The 16,911-nt window shown below is 35.9% G+C and overlaps 1 protein-coding gene across 1 annotated transcript in view; it reads left to right on the forward strand.

Annotated features, from left to right (window-relative positions):
- The first annotated feature begins 1,124 nt into the window (after positions 1-1,124).
- PPP1R1C (protein phosphatase 1 regulatory inhibitor subunit 1C) overlaps positions 1,125-16,911 on the forward strand; it is a 136,200-nt gene continuing 120,413 nt past the window's right edge. Inside the window, exons 1-2 of the mRNA XM_047773017.1 lie at positions 1,125-1,250; positions 2,928-2,988. Of these exons, the coding sequence (XP_047628973.1) occupies positions 1,170-1,250; positions 2,928-2,988 (142 nt within the window). The 5' untranslated portion in view covers positions 1,125-1,169. The remainder of the gene's footprint in view (positions 1,251-2,927; positions 2,989-16,911) is intronic.

Consider the following 16,911-nt stretch of genomic DNA (forward strand, 5'->3'; position numbering starts at 1 on the left):
ATGTTCACCACTAGCAAATACGACCATCATCCTCCATCATTCTAAAGATTTCCCCTTTTATACTTATTTTTTTCAAGACCTTCTGTTTGCATATATCTCCACTATTGACAGCACATCACAACATTGGAAACCATTAGGTTTCCATGAATGTCTTTTATTCTTTCCGTGAATGTCTTTTGTATTCTTCCAAATCAGAGGCTTTAACTGGCTCCACCAAGAAATAAAATAGAGGTCATTGCAGCAGCAGTGACTTTCAAGCTGTTTGCTAAATTTAGCTGTCCAATACTTTCTCCACTAATGAAAACTGCACTACGAATATAGAATGTTGGAACAGAACAGGAGCTTAAAGGTCATCGAGCCTAATCCCCTTATTTTTCTGAGGAAGGTTTGGAGATCTAGACATAGCCTCTGATTTGCTTCAGGCCACAGAACTTGCTAATAGTGGGGATGGAACTTGAACTGAGATTTGCTCATCCCAAGGGCAATGCTGTCCTACCTCATAGATGCTCTGCCTCCTGTGATCAGCCTCATCTAACCAGATCTCACAGCATAAATATAGCTGAGATTATTGCTTGTGGCTTACCCTTCATGGCCTTCCATCAATTTGGCAGCTGGATGTGAAATAATAAAAGTGTCTGAATTATAAGGTGCTACAAGAGAAACAAAATGATTCCATACCCAAACCCTGCCCCCAACTCTAAAAACTTCCTGCTTTCTGTTCATCAATAATAAATGGTCCATCCCTGCAATACTCAGAGGGAGCTTACATTGCACTTTTGAGCAGCCGGTTAGTAATGTACAGTGGATAGAGGCTTTCTTTCAAATCCCAGGGCAGCGGGTCCTTCATGGCTAGCATTGCATTTTCAATTAGCTGCTGAGTGAATGCTTGGCATGTGTATAGTAGTGAAGAGGCACACAATTATCTTATTGTTCCTTTCTGTATTGTGCTGAGAGGATCCAAGGGATTGGTGGGGGAACAGGCAAGCCAGGCATCACTGTGGATGGGAGTTACTCAGACCTCGGCATCTTTGCTCACTCGCTCTGGAATTACAGCTATTTTTTTATGAAGCATCTGTTTGGCTGGGTGGAGTGCGCCCGAGGAAACATCCCAGACACCACCTGGGGTTAGTCTTTCTGAACCCTTCACATCTCTAATTCTCATCATTACCATGGAGCCCAACAGTCCCAAAAAGATACAATTTGCTGTGCCTTTATTCCAGAGTCAGATTGCACCTGAAGCAGCTGAGCAGGTAAGTGGAACTGGGTGGGGACCAGCTCCTGTATATAAGTACTACAGACATACATATCTGTTATTAATTGAAAGCTTCTCTACCTTTTGAATTTGTCTAACTTGGTTATTCACCAGGATAAGTGAATAAGTTCAGTTATACCTGCACTAGTATTTGAGTTGCACTGGGGGAACCAATGGCTAAAATGCAGGATTTCATGTACTACAAAATTAGCACCTGTTAAGGAAAAATGATTATATTAGCAATTTAGATTTGGATCCAAAAATATGTTTGCTTTTGCTTATTAAAATAACAGGTTCAACATTTAGAGAAATTTTTTAAAAAATTCTCAAAATTAGCAAGATTTCATTTTATTATTTATGAAATCAGAAGATTTATTTAGCAATGAAAGCATTAAATTTTGGAATAATTTCAGATTATAGTCTAACTATTTTAATTTAATGCTTTTCATTGTGTACCCCAAAGCCATAATTATACGTAATATATGATGCATAGGATTGTAGATATATGTATAATTTAAAAAACATTTTATTCAGGTATTAAAAATAGTATTTTAACATAACCTGGATTTTTTTCCCCCCAAGTCTAATATATCTGTATATCTGTATTTCTATCACTCTCTTTCATGTGAGAGAACTTTACTGGATCACCTTTCTTATTCAGATTTACTTACACTCTTGATTCAATGGAGCCACTTAAAAGATCATTTGTGGTGAAATTACAACAGTGGGGAGGCAAAAACAAAGAAATTTACAGGGCCATCAACCTAATTCATTAATTTCTTAAAACCTAAATTACCCCTGAATTCTTTTCCAAATATGATATACAAAGTCTTAAAAATATTTATTGAAACTGAGCCTCTTAAATTCCTAGGATATTTTGATAATCTGAAGTAGATTCACCTAGACTTGGGTCAGATAAATACAACCTTGAACATGTGTCTATATTGCATGGAGTACTGGTTCTATCCTGGAGAAGATATCATTGGTAAAATTTATCCACTATCCTACTTTACTTATATATTTAATAAATCAAGGATATATTAGAAATTCTAATCAGAACACACTCTTGTAACTCTTAAGATAAAGAAAAAAAATCCCACACCAAACGTATTAGTTTTAAAGAATTATATATTTTTGTAAGATCCATATTCATTATTTGTTAATTTATCTAAATATTATACTAGAAAATAAGAAAAGTTTATAGTATTAATTGAAATTAAAGACTAAATGAAAAATTTAACACCCATAGTTAAACTTCAGCTACTAGAAATTTGAGTTTTCTAAGCTTCTCTTACCCCATTTAGAAGTAAGAATAATAGATCTTGAAAACACCATTAATTTATGAGGCTCCAAGAGAGCCACTAAAATTAGCAAAGTCATCCCTATACCTTCACTCCTTATTAATATTTGGTGGCATCATTTGGTTATGTACAACTAGTTCTTTTCTGTGGAAATGTAGTTTTTTGACCAAAGAAAATGATACTAATATCTGACTGTTCTACTGTCTGGCTGTCTATTATTCAAAATAAAATTACTGAATGCCTACTGTATGCTCCCCAGAAATTTGCTATTTGTGCTGGGAAGAAATGATGATAGGACAGCTTTGCAAGGTATAGCATAACCTGAAGCAGTGCCTGACTCTCACTGACCTTAACTGGGCCTTTGTTGTTTATAGATCAGGAAAAGAAGACCTACACCAGCATCACTCGTGATTCTCAATGAACATAACCCCCCAGGTAAGGAAGCATGATGTCTTACATATTGAAGGAACAGAATAGAATTGTTTGAAGAATATCAAAGAGCATACCATTGCCAAAAGATTTTAATTCAGGATTTCAGTTAGCAATAATCTAATAAACTAGTCAATAAAATGGATCACAAACAAAATAAAAAATAGATACTGCAGAAACTGCCTAGTTTTCCTCTAGAAAAGGTGATGATGTGCTAAGAACGTTTTGTTGGCATTGGCTGTCAGTTGTTCAGGTGTTTGTATAGAATCTTGTCCAATGCTTATTAATGAACCTGGTAGAAGGTTGTTTAATTAGGTTTCATAGCTCAAATTACAGCCCTAGAGATGCTTATATCTTTACAGAATAGGTTTTTTATATATCAAAGGTTGTCATGGAGTGGGCAAAGAGCCAGCATTGGCTACAGATCTGCTGCTGATGTCATCTCTGAATAATGCAACTGACAAGTAACCAGATCAATTTTCAGCACTGCCCATTTGAGAGCCATTCTGGAGTTGCATCCATTTGAGGTTTCATTCTCCATTTCCTGTAAAAAGTAAAGCTGCTTTATTATTCCTGATAAAGGACTATGATCTGAATATACAAATATTTACTTACTGAATGGGGGTGATTCTAATCTCATATTTAAGTGCTATTTCTAGAAATACAAGTAAGACAGCAAAGGTTGCAGCATTAATTTGTAATCAGGAAGGACTTCGTATTGGATTTTTTGCAGGTATAAACAATAAGGGTAGACAAAAGGAGTTTGAATAGTGGAAACATAGTAAGTCTAAGTATGGATCATTGTGAACGATTCGCTTTAAGAACATTAGGACAAAATGGTCTTAGACTTTTTCAGATTCCTTTCCAATTAGAGAAATATACATAAGATAAGAAAGCAAAATTCTAATAGAATATCTGTCATTGAGCCCAAATACAGAAAGGTGTTTAGTTTATTAGAAACAAATAAGCAAATTTATTCCTGCTGAAAACAAAGTATTATAATTTGATCCTGTTGAAAGTGCTATAACATTTTAAAATCATTTTCAAATATGTTATCTCAATAAATATTAACTTACATTTGGTTGAATAAGAGGTACAAATATTATGTACTTATAGTATACAAATAAATACAAGTAAATAAACATAATAATGAAATCTTTTCAGATTGGAGATAATTTTTTAACAATTTTCCAACATTTCCTTTGCTAATAGTGGAAGACTTCTCCACAATATTCTAGAACTTAGCTCTCTATGTTAAACTTGAAAGGTGTTACCCAACTTATTTTTGGGATTCCTGCCCAATAAAAAGCAGCTTTCAGAGTTCTGCAGGTATTTTAACTGTTTGAATATAGCAAAGCCATGTAAGTGACCTCTGTGACTCTCATTCAAGCCTCCAAATTAATAATGACTGTTGTTTCTTAAATGCCAAATACGTGCCATTTACAGATAGGGTACGTGAATATCAGAGAGGCAAAGTGATTTTTGCAGAAGTTATTCCACTAGAAGTGACAGATTACAGAGACAAACTCAGTTCTGATTCTAAAGCCCATGCATTTCCTAGGGCAGGATGTGGGCACTGCAGTGCACAGTGAAGGCTCTGTAAGTGTGACTAGACATTCAGGCCCCATAAACAAGCAAATCTAAACTTTAAATAAATTCTTTGTCTAGACCTAGCTTAGTGTATTAGAAATTATATTTAAATATTGCCGTGAACTAAATTAAGATTTTCTCTGGGGAGTTCGCTTCATGGCTCAGCGGTAATGAACCTGACTAGTATCCATGAAGATGAGGGTTTGATTCCTGGCCTTGCTCAATGGGTTAAGGATTCGGCATTGCCAGTGAGCTGTGGCGTAGGTCACAGACATGGCTCAGATCCTGAGTTGCTGTGGGTGTGGTGTAGGCTGGAAGCTGCAGCTTCTATTTGACCCTTAGCCTGGGAACCTCCATATGCTGCGGGTGCGGCCCTAAAAATTTTTTTTTCTCTGGAAACCTTTTCTTGCCAGACCTCCTAATCACTATTGGCATGATCTTATTTCCCTTATTGCCTCCATCCTCTGTTATAGTCATCACTATAAAGAACTTAGATACAAATAGCACCTCACAGAGAACCCTGCCATTTTAGTAATGTCATCTCCCTCCATCTTCATCCTCCTTTTTGGAAAATAGAATAGTTTACCGAGATGATTAGCGTTTGGCTGAGTAAAGCAATGTGTACAGCAAACAGAGATTCATGGGTTTTTGCACTAAAACCCCCAAATGCTTCCATAGCTTTCCCAGTAAAAATAATCTAGAATCATGATAACTGGGGAAAAACATGCGACTCAAAAAAAAAAAAAAAAAAAAACGCACACACAAAAAAAACAAACAAAAAAACCCAACCCTAAACAGCAACAAAAGAACACCACAGCACACCAAACTAAAGCTGAATACTGGTCTTTGTTAGCCATGCGGTCTTGGGTTAAGGGACAATGTCTCTAAGCTGTATTTTCTCATCTATAAAACAGAAATGTTTATCCTTTCTACCTCACAGCATAGTTGTAATGATTGAAAGAGTTAACATGAACATCCCTTAAAAACTGCATAGTGCAAGAATATTAGGTGTCACTAGCTGATGTGTTCCAGAATACAACATTTGCATGTGATGTTTAAGAGTTAAGATGTAATAAGAACAGAATCTTCATAATTTCATCTGTTCTAAATGCTTTTTTTTTTCGCTCCAACAATTCACATCTCAAATCTTATCTGAACATTCTCTATCAAACAAAACAATGCAAAATAATAACCTCAACAACAAAAATTATTATTAAATGAGCTTTTTAAAGCAACTGCTCCTTCTAGCCCTAAAAAGCAATGTACTCTGATAAATAAAAATTGGATGCAGGTCTAAATGACGGTGAATAAACAAATCTCTTTAATTTATTGAAACTGTCCAGAATACATATAAGTATTCTTGGAAGCACCTATTATTAATGCTATTTAAAATTCAAATTCCTGAAAATCTCTCCTTATTGTCAATTAATAAAGCAAATAAAATTAAATTTTCCATTACAGAGACATAATTAACAAATTCTTCCAATTCATATGATGAAATCGGTATACTATAATCATTATTAAATGAATTAGATATAGCTTACTTTAAAAAATATTTCCAGGTGTTTGCAGAAATAGTCTGTTATAAAAGAACATTTAAAAGAATAATTTAATTTTATATTTAGAAATACATATGCATTCTTTTTTATATTTGATAGAGAGGAAATAGCATAGAAATATATTTCAACATGTAAATCCAGATTGTTTGTTTGCCAGTTCATCTTTGCTTGTGTAAACACAAAGATGAGGTTGACACCTGATTTGGTAAGATTCCAGAGGCAATGAAATGTTACACTGCTCCATTTCTATCCAATGGCCTATAATTCTTAGCAGTAAAAACACTATTTAAACAGATATGTAACCTGTTGATGTATTATCCTCCCACATAGATTAATCAATTTAATTCAAAATAATGGGATATAAGACTAAAAAATTTTAATTGAAGGCATCATTCACGAAACAATTTAATAGCAAAGGGTGTGTCTTTATGGGAGAGGGAAGACTATGTGTTTGCTTGTTGGAATGACTTTAAACAGCCTATGGTGGTGAAAAAGTACAAGAAGATGGAGATGTGTAGGCAGAAGAGAACCAAAGAAAAATTTCATTTTTTTCAAATGTTTTCTAGGGCTAATGTGAGTGACCTTGTAGCAAACTGCTTATCTTTCTGTATTTTTAGTTCATCTTCTGATTAAGTGTATATTTATGATAAGCTTTCTGAGTTATACAGTAAGACTCTCATTGTCAATTCTTGTATTTCATGCTGTTTGTTTTTACTCTTGCATTATATATAGGTAACTGGTTTGGTTCCTATATCTTTATTTGATGAGTACACATAAATCTTCTCTATTTAGAAATAAATAGCAATGCCACTTTTTGCAATTAATTTCATTACATTTCTAGATTTACTTAAATATTACTTGTATTTAGTAGGCTTATCAGAAGACTGTATTTTTGGCTACCAGTATTGGAAATCTAAAATCGGAAAAGAGGAGTTCATGTGGTGGCATAGCAGAAACGAGTCTGACTGGTATGCACGAGAGTGTGTGTTCAATTCCTGGCCTCACTCAGCAGGTCTGTGATCCAACATTGCTGTGAGCTGTGGTGTAGGTCACATATACAGTTTGGACCCCACATTGCTGTGGCTGTGGCAGCAGCCATAGCTCCAATTCGACACCTAGCCTGGGAACTTCCATATGCCACTGATGTGGCCAAAAAGCCAAAAAAAAAAAAAATTGGAAAAGAACTTCAAAAAATACCTAACCACACATCTTCATGAAAGATATAGAAATCAGTGCAAGTCCCTGAGACTTGCTTCATTTTATGTATCTCAGAGAAGAATCCATAGTTACAAACAGTTTTCAATTCTAGATCCAATAATTTTATGTGTTAGAAAATATAGTTTCTTATGCAAAACATGAATAATGTCTCATTTTATTCTAAAATAACTCTTCAGGGTGTAGAGAAAAGGGAACACTCTTACATTGTTGGTGGGAATGTAAATTGGTGCAACCATTATGGAAAATAACTTTGAGGTTCCCTCAAAAAACTAAAAATAGAGCTGCCATATGATCCAGCAATCCCACTCCTGTGCATATATTCAGACAAAACTATAATTTGAAGATTCATGGGCCCCTATGTTCATATCAGCACTATTTACAATAGCTAAGCATGTAAACAACCTAAATGTCTATTGACAGATAAATGGATAAAGAAATATGATTTTATATATATATAGTGGAATATTACTCAGACATCAAAAAGAATGAAAAATGCCATCAGCAGCAATATGGATGGACCTAGGGATTATTGTCAATACTAAGGGAAATAAGTCAGAAAGAGGAAGACAAATACACATAATATCACTTATATGTGGAATCTAAAATATGACACAAATAAACATATCTAAGAAACAGACTTACAGACATAGGTGGTTGCCACTGGGAAGGGGAGTTAGGAAGGGAAGAATTAGGAGTATGGAATTAGCAGATGCAAACTAGTATATACAGGATGAATAAACAACAAGTTCTACTATCTAATACAGGGAACTACATTCAATATCCTGTGATAAACCATAATAGGAAAGAAAATGAAAAAGAATATTATATATATAAAATATATACATAACTGAGTCAATTTGTTGTACAGAAGAAATTATCACAACATTGGAAATCAACTATAATAACATTAAAAATAAATAAAGAAAATAGCTCTTTACTCTTGGTAATAAAATTTCATTTACTCACCTTTTAAAATACATACAGAAATTATTCTTTTTTTTTTCTGAATTGAATATTCCTGGTACCCAATAAGGGCCTTGTCCAAATTTTCCTTGTCTCTGGGCCTTTGGAGCCCAGAGCTAGGCATAGTCTTCCCATTAAAAAGCTGGACTAGACCAAGTTTTCCAAATATTAAAGTTTGTAGCATCCATACCATTTACTGTTAAGTACAGGCAGTATGCCTCCAATTAAGTTTAATGGACCCGATGCTTATTAAACATGAATGAACCGTAAGAGGCTAGGAGCTTAGTGAAGATTTGGGTAAGTATCCAGGAGTTTTGGTATTTAGGGAATCATTTAAAAGTCTGTTGTACATCTAAAGAGTGGGACCAGAAATATAATGTAAAATGGGGGATATTTATCAAACTTCCTATCACAGCCAAATTTGGTGGAGATTGACTTTCTCTTTGATAATTTCAGCCCCAAATATTCTTTAAAATAAGGATTAAGAACAAAAGCATTTTCTTGCATGGATCATGTTCCTAAATATTAGTTAATATAAGACATATGAATTAAAAATCACATTATCTCTTTTCAAGAAAGAGAACTAGAATTTCCAAGTGATTGGGCTCTTTGGCTCCACACACTGAAAAAGAAGTCACAGTCTATTCTGGAAGTAGCCTGTGACTTTATTATTGTCTTTTTTTTTCTTTTTTGGCCATACTCATAGCATCTAGAAGTTCCTAGGCCAGGGATTGAATCAATACCACTGCATTGACCATACCAGATCCTTAACCTACTGAGCAAGGCCAGGGATCAAACCCATATCCTCATGAAGACTATCATGGGTTCTTATGTTCCCAGAAAGATGTTACTGGAATCTGGTTCTTGTTCACAGAGCCGAAGAATGAACTTCGAACACACAGGCAACAAGCAAGCAAAAGTCTTTATTATAGGAAAGCAAACAGCTCCCAGCATAGACACTGGGCGGGAGAGGAAGAGTTCCCCTCTCTATTGTTCTATAGAGGTTTTATCTCTTAAAGATTGGAGTACCAACGAGGGGTCCAGATATCAGTTCCTTTTCCCATTGGCCTTGCCCAGTTTACCTATATTGGTCTCTGTCCAATAGGGGTCTTAGAGGTGGATATATCCCCTAAGTCTCATGGTTCCTTTTTTCTTCTCTTCCCTAGACTGGGAGTTGCCATTCCTCTCCTTCCTTCTCTATCAGTTGAGGAGAGGGTTAGAGATTAACATCCACCTGGACGTAAAACAGATATACTCCCTATAGTAAACAAGGCCTATGGGGATGTTACTCCCTGGAACCCTTAAGTCCTGGACATTAATCAATGACCATACCAAAGAAAATATCAAAGCCCATGTTCCTATACTAACTACCTGAATTATTATTCTGTCTCACTTAACCCGCTGAGCCATAATGGGAACTCCATTAAGTAATAATGTTTTGAAGGCTCTGGATTTAAAATCCTGAGACACTGGATCACAGAGAACATTGCTAGACTCAGATTGAGTTGTTCAAAACAGAGAGGCTCCAGAAATTTCCAGTGATGGAGGTTTTGCAGGGTCATCAAGTTAAAGTGGAGATTTATTTCTAGCGTTAGAACATTTTTATGCACAAAATCTCTTTCCATGGAGACCCTCTATTTTACAAAATGAATGATTTGTGGTCAAAAGGCAGTGGGCACACTGGGTGTAAGTTCCAGGAATCACACTGAGGGTTTTTCTGAGATTCTTAAGGATGGATATGACATCATCAGGCCCAGACCTGTAGGGGTCTGTCACCCCCAGGGACTTCCAATCAAATATACTTAAGTATAAGAGGTACAAGACCCATAGTCATAAAGTTTGTTTCATTCTTTGTTCTCATCTTCTTTAGGATACGGTTGTTAATTCATTCTGATTCTCTATTGCTATGGATTATTCAGTACTTATTTTGCTTTCTCAGTATTAATGACAGTACAAAAGAAAGAAAGGTCCAGTGTTCAAAGACCATTCAAGAGTTAACTAGTATTGGAGTTCCCATTGTGTCTTAGTGGTTAAGGACCCAGTGTAGTCTCTGTGAGGATGTGAGTTCAACGCCTGGCCTCACACAGTGGATTAAGGATCTGGCATTGCCACAAGCTGTGGTATAGGTCACATATGTGGCTCAGATCCAGTGTTGCTGTGGCTGTGGTGTAGGCCTTAGCTGCAGCTTCAATTTGACCCCTAGTCTGGGAACTTCCGTGTGGCTACAGGTACAGCCATAAAAAGGAAAAAAAAAAGTTAACTGGGATTAATTTCTAAGAACTGTTAAGAACTGTCAGAAAAGCCTGTTTGTTTTTCTCCTCAGTATTTCTTTCTATGAGTTTTTTTTTAAGTTTTATTGAAATATAGTTGATTTACAAGGTTATGTTAGTTTCAGGTGTACAGCAAAGATTCAGTAATATATAAATATTTTTTCAGATTATTTTCTCTTACGGGTGGTTATAAGTTATTGATATAGTTCCCTATACAGCTATACAGTAGGCTGTTGTTGGTTATCTATTTTTATATGTAGTAGTGTGTACATGTAACCCCAAACTCTTAATTTATACACCCCCATGAGTTACTGAATGCCAAACCATTCTGAATGATTTAAAGACAAGTGATGCATGTGGCCTTCAGAGTCTCATGTACTGTACAATTGATTGACATATTTTCCCATATCTATTCAGCCTGGGCAGCCATATAGCCCAATCAATAGAAATAATTGTGAATCAATGATAAGGTGCTAGTTCTTAGTCATGCAAAACTTGCTATTCTCTAAGTGTTCAAAGGACTAGTGTAATTGTCACATTAAATGGAAGAAAAATAAAAGAGAAAATTAAAAAACTATGAATATTGCTACTTTATTTCAGCAAGATTACCACTTTGTGCATTTTTTTTTGTCTTTTGTCTTTTTAGGGCTGCATGCATGGCATATGGTGGTTCCCAGGCTAGGGGTCCAATCAGCGCTGTTCTGCCAACCTACACCAGAGCCACAGCAACAACAGATCTGAGCCGAGTCTGCATCCTACACCACAGCTTATGGCAACACCAGGATCCTTAACCCACTGAGAGAGGCCAGGGATTGAACCTGCAACCTCGTGGATCCTAGTCAGATTCGTTTCTGCTGCACCATGACGGGAACTCCCTGCGTTTTGAATAATAGTATATTCTGCTCATCTTTTATGTTGATTTTAATTAGAAACAGCTTAGTGAAATATGACAGGATGATGGTAGGGTCAATTCACTTCATTTTGCTTGGTCTCTGTTTTCCTACTTGTAGGGAATATAGCAGGTGAAAATAACCTTTAGTTACTTCAGCAATATGTAGAAAGGGAGTGTTTGTAAGTAGGTAAAGTACCAGGTTTGGAGTAAGACGTGGGTTTGATTTTCAGGTTTGCCAGTTCCTGATATTGTGACATTGGTATGTATTTGACCTCCATAGAATCAGTTTCCTCCTTTTTAAAAAAATTTTTTTTTGGCTGCACCTGTGGCATGTGAAAGTTCCTGGGCCAGGGATGGAACCAGCACCACAGCAGCTACCCAAGCCACTGCAGTGACAAGGCTGGAAACTTAACCCATGGGAACTCCTCAGTTTCCTCCTTTCTTGAGTAAGATATGGAGATGTGAGAAAATGCATAGTGCAGTGTCTGCAAGTAAGTAGATGTTGAAGACATATGATAGCTCTGTGTCATTATATCCATGCTGAGAGAAGCTGAGTTCTCCTAAAACCTGCATTTCTTATCATAAGATGGCCCAGCTCTTTTCCCATCCTAACTGCATTAGGCAGTGCTAGAGTGTCCTCATGAGGCAGTGGTTCTTGATAAGAGAAAAGATGTACCATACTTCCTAATTCATCTAGATAAGAATGTACAATTATGGAATTCTTACGGACCTTATACTGTGGTATTTGTTCAACTGACCATGTCTGGTTTATGAACACGATTTTGATGAAATATGAGTCCTTTAGAATTTTTAAAAAGTAAGCATGCTACTAATATCTATAAAGTTATGAAAAAATATATTATGAACAAGAGATTTTTGTGAAAGATTTATATCTGGTCAAAAATTCAATTTATATCCTAATAATATGTGGAAAGAAAGAAATTTGCCTATTGAATATAAAAATCCTTTAGTGATGTTTATTAAACTCTCATCTTATTGCTCACATTTGACTACACTCCATATGCCCTATGCTCTCCCTTCCTTCCGTATACCCTTCCTGTGCTGTATTCTGACTGAGCTTTCTTTCTTTGGTTTCTTCTTTTGGTTTCTTTGCCAGCTCTTAAGACTTAGTCTAGACTGACTCATTTGTGTAAATTAGTCTCCTTCTTTTGCAATTTATCTTATTTAAATTGCAGCACAAGATTTATTTATTTGTTTGTTTTTTTATTTTTGTCTTCTTGCCATCTCTTGAGCCGCACCCGCGGCACATGGGGGTTCCCAGGCTAGGGGTCGAATCGGAGCTGCAGCTGCTGGCCTACGCCAGAGCCACAGCAACGCAGGATCCGAGCTGCGTCTGCAACCTACACCACAGCTCAACAGCAACGCCAGATCCTTAACCCACTGAGCAAGGCCAGGGATCCAACCCGCAACTTCATGGTTCCTAGTGGGATTTGCCAACCACTGAGCCACGACGGGAACTCCCACAAGATTCATTTAAATCTCAAAAATTTCCCGGGACTAATCTGATTCATTGTCTGGCTTTGTTATTGCAATACTCTCTTCCCACCTCTAACTCTGTTTACTGAGTCCTTATTCTAAATACTCAAGGAACATGTGATCAAGATAACAGAGAATAATAATATATCTGGATGAACCAGGATACAATTGTAATAACAGAAATTCCAACTGTTCAGACCAGGGTATCATTAATTCTGGCTAATAGAGGCATTTATTTGTCATGCTTACTATTCTAAAAAATATTTGTATGACTCGTTTTTATTTTTTGTCTTTTCAGGATTGGTGTAAGAGCCAAATTTTTACTATTTATTCCAAACGAATAGAATAGATATATCTACTCAAACTAGTAGTATAATATCTAATAAACTAGATATTAGATGCCCACAGATAAAAAGTAGATTCTCAAATCCATTGTTAATCCATCAAATTTTGGGAGCACCTCTTTTGGCTAAGGCACCGTGTTAGCTGTTCTAGGGGATAAAGTAGGTAAGTCGCCCTGACCTCATGAAGAAAACTGCCTGGGGCATAATTTGATACCTGTACATTGGTAGGAAGATCAACATCATGTGGCAAAATATGTTTCATTTCAGTACAGCAGTGTTTATTGTAGGATGTAGGGGAATCGATTAGGTATAGTGTTGCAAAGCATAGTACAAGGACGAGATGCTTGTTAAATGGCAACTATTATTTTCAAGAGGCAGGCAGGTAGTACTTAGGAGTAGAGCTGTTCTAATCACTTAGGCCTCAGTCTGGCTCTCAGATGGCTGCTTATAGCCTGTGTTACCCCATGAAAGTGGCTCATTCTCTTAAGGGCCATTAAATGGGGAAGCTGGGTTCACGAGGCTCTGAAATTCTTGTTTCTTGAAACATAACCAAATTTCACTAAATATAAGATATATTCATTAGAAAGAAGGCTATTTTGTATCCATTAAATAAATAGATGTGCATTTTTATGTCTGCATAATAGAACACATGGACAACATCACCATCAGCTGTTCTGAGGAGCTTAAGGGCACATTCAGTTTCAAATTTAAGATCGAGAAAGTTACCAACAGCTCTAATTGTTTTTATTTCATTGTAATAGTCAAGAAGAACAGTAGATTACAAAAAAAAATTAACCAAACTATGTAATTAATGGAGAAGAGTTATTTCCCTAATTATTTTAGAATTGCTCAGGAGCAAGCCTTCAAGCTTTGGGATATTCTGTCTTTTCTCTCTCATTTTCTAGTCATGCCTCTGACTAAGTAGTGATCTGATGTTGCTCCAGCAATTTCAGACACAGTTTGGTAGTATAATTTACCAGAGGCTTAAGCTGAAATTTGCCTCTCTACCAGAGGTAGGAGAATTTACCAGAGGCTCTACCTGTCTGGATGATATGAAGGGTACCATGGTCTATTTGGAGGATGCAAGCTCCATTCAAGGCTGTGAAATTGAACAGATAGAACTACAAAGAAAGGAAAAAACACTGTGAGAAATGGAGACAACTAAATTGTAAGATTTTAGAGATGCTGAAAAATATCTCCCTAAATCAGTTTTTCATACTATCTGAAATTTTACCTTTAGAAGTTGTTAAAGCTGTTACTATATTCTATCTTCTGAAACACTAGTACTCTGACCAGATGTAACATATCGTCCCAGCACTTCCGAAAAGCTGTCTACCCCGAACCTCAGAAAGCCTGAGGAGGAGAGAGAGGAAGGTTGCAGAGCAAATGCCTCAGCTGCAAAGATTAGGGACCTCAGAACTGATTTCCTCCCTCCCAGTCTGTATGCTGTCATTGCCTTCTCCACACAGCCCTTTCAGATCTTCCTCAGCATTTCAGGGGCCCCTAGCACATGGTGAGAAATGTTAAATCTCTGTCTATGAGTCTTTTCTCTGTTCTGGATAAAAGAATATCTTTCAATTTAACTCAATGACTTTGCATCACAGAGTAATTTGATATAGTGATAATGATAATGCTTAACAAGGCTATTCTGTGAAATAAGTTGCCAAAATCTGCATCATCAAAGGGAGATATCTGGATGGTCTGGCTAGGATCCAATTACAGTTTGACCTTGGCAATAACACTGAGGAAAGAGTACTGTGTGAACTAAGAAAAACTTGGAAATTTGTAATCTTTCTTTTCTGTTTTTTTTGTTTGTTTGTTTGTTTCACCCTCTGGAAGCAATTTTCCATCATTACGGGCAACAATTTTCATAATCATACTCTTTACATATAAACACGTATTGACCTGCTTATAAAAATAGAACTGAATGCACAAACTGGAAGAATGAGAATAACAGTTGTTTCGGAATCCAATTTTTAGAACAATTTGCCTAAATGGTATAACATCATTTTATGCTTTTTTTTCTCCCATCTACTGAAGAACAGACTGTTAGAACTCATATACACAGATGTTTACCTGCACTAATAAATGTACACATGCATATATAAGCCAAATACCCAACTATGTGTGTAAAAATATCACAGGCTATTTATCCATATAATAAAATACACTTCCAATAAGTGCCCTGACTTCAAAAACCCAGCACCTACCAAAGTATCTAGAAAATCTCTGTGATTTCAGTTTATAAAGGAATAAAGCTAAAAATTATTATTTATATTTCTAACCCTTTGAAATAAAAACCAATACACCAAAAATGAATCATGTTATTTGAAAACTCCTGAATAAAAAACATTGAAATTACTGGCATAGATTCAAATGGTGAGATTTATTATTTTTTTAAATCAGAAGAGTATGTTAAAAAATGTTTTATTTATTTAATATGTTACTTTAAGACTATCTTCTCACTTGGGTAGATTTCCTGTGCCTATTTTCATAATTCATGAATACAAAGAGAAGTGTTATAATTAGATGCAGAAAGTAAGAGCCTCCTGCTACCACCTGAAAGTTAATGTCTAGCTGGAATGCATCCTCAAATTGAAAGCAACATTTAAATTCCTGACCTGAATATTTCTGTTAATGGTATCCCCAGTATTCTAACTGCTGAGCCACATAACCATGGAATCATTTCCAACTCCTCCCTCTTTCCCTTGCCCCTGCACCCTATCAACGACTTTCTGCTGATTCTTTTTGTACAGGTTGAATCTATCTCACAATGTTTTTGTTGCCTCTGCTCAGTCTAGGACACTTACTGCTTTATTGCAAAATAATACAGTAACTTCCAAACTGCTCTTATGGCTTTAACACTGGGCAGTGGTTTTGTGTAGAGCTAAGAGCCCTAACTTCAGAATTACTGAACAAGTCATGGCTTAGAATTAAATCATGGCATGACCATGAATATCTGAGTCTTAGCTTCCAATTCCATGAAGCACAAATCATGGTAACTCCAATGGTTGTATTGCCAGAGTCAAGCAAGACAATAAATGCTAGCAACATTGTTTTTTCCCCACTTGGTGTGTATGAGATGCTTTTGGCAGACAATTATATAATGGGTGATTGACTAGGGCAGCTTTAATTTTCAAAATTGATCCATTATGAGCTTTAATTTGTATCTTATAATTTACCTGTCCTAGTTTTTAGTTAGACATGGACAATAATAATAATAAGGCATGTGAAGTTGTCTTATGACGAGCTCACATGTTTCATCATAATTTGCACATCATTCTTATTTCTTGCTTTATTTGTTTATTCTTTTTGGCCACATGCAGAAGATCCCAGGCCTGGGATCAAACTCATGCCACAGCAGTAACAATGCCAAATCCTTAAGCTTTAGGTCACCAGGAAACCCTGCTATTTCTCACTTCAAATAAGTTAGGCATTTCCTCCATAGGCTATAGAATACTGCACAAATTGTTGATAATTATACCAAAGCAAAGATCTAATTAAATGAAAAAATGAACAGAAAAAAGGAAAATAACTGTATTAGATTATGGCTAGCATCACTGCTTTATAATTTCTATTTATTTATTTTTTTTTGG

Source organism: Phacochoerus africanus, chromosome 3 (genome assembly GCF_016906955.1).
Source record: "Phacochoerus africanus isolate WHEZ1 chromosome 3, ROS_Pafr_v1, whole genome shotgun sequence".
Taxonomy (NCBI): Eukaryota; Metazoa; Chordata; class Mammalia; order Artiodactyla; family Suidae; genus Phacochoerus; species Phacochoerus africanus.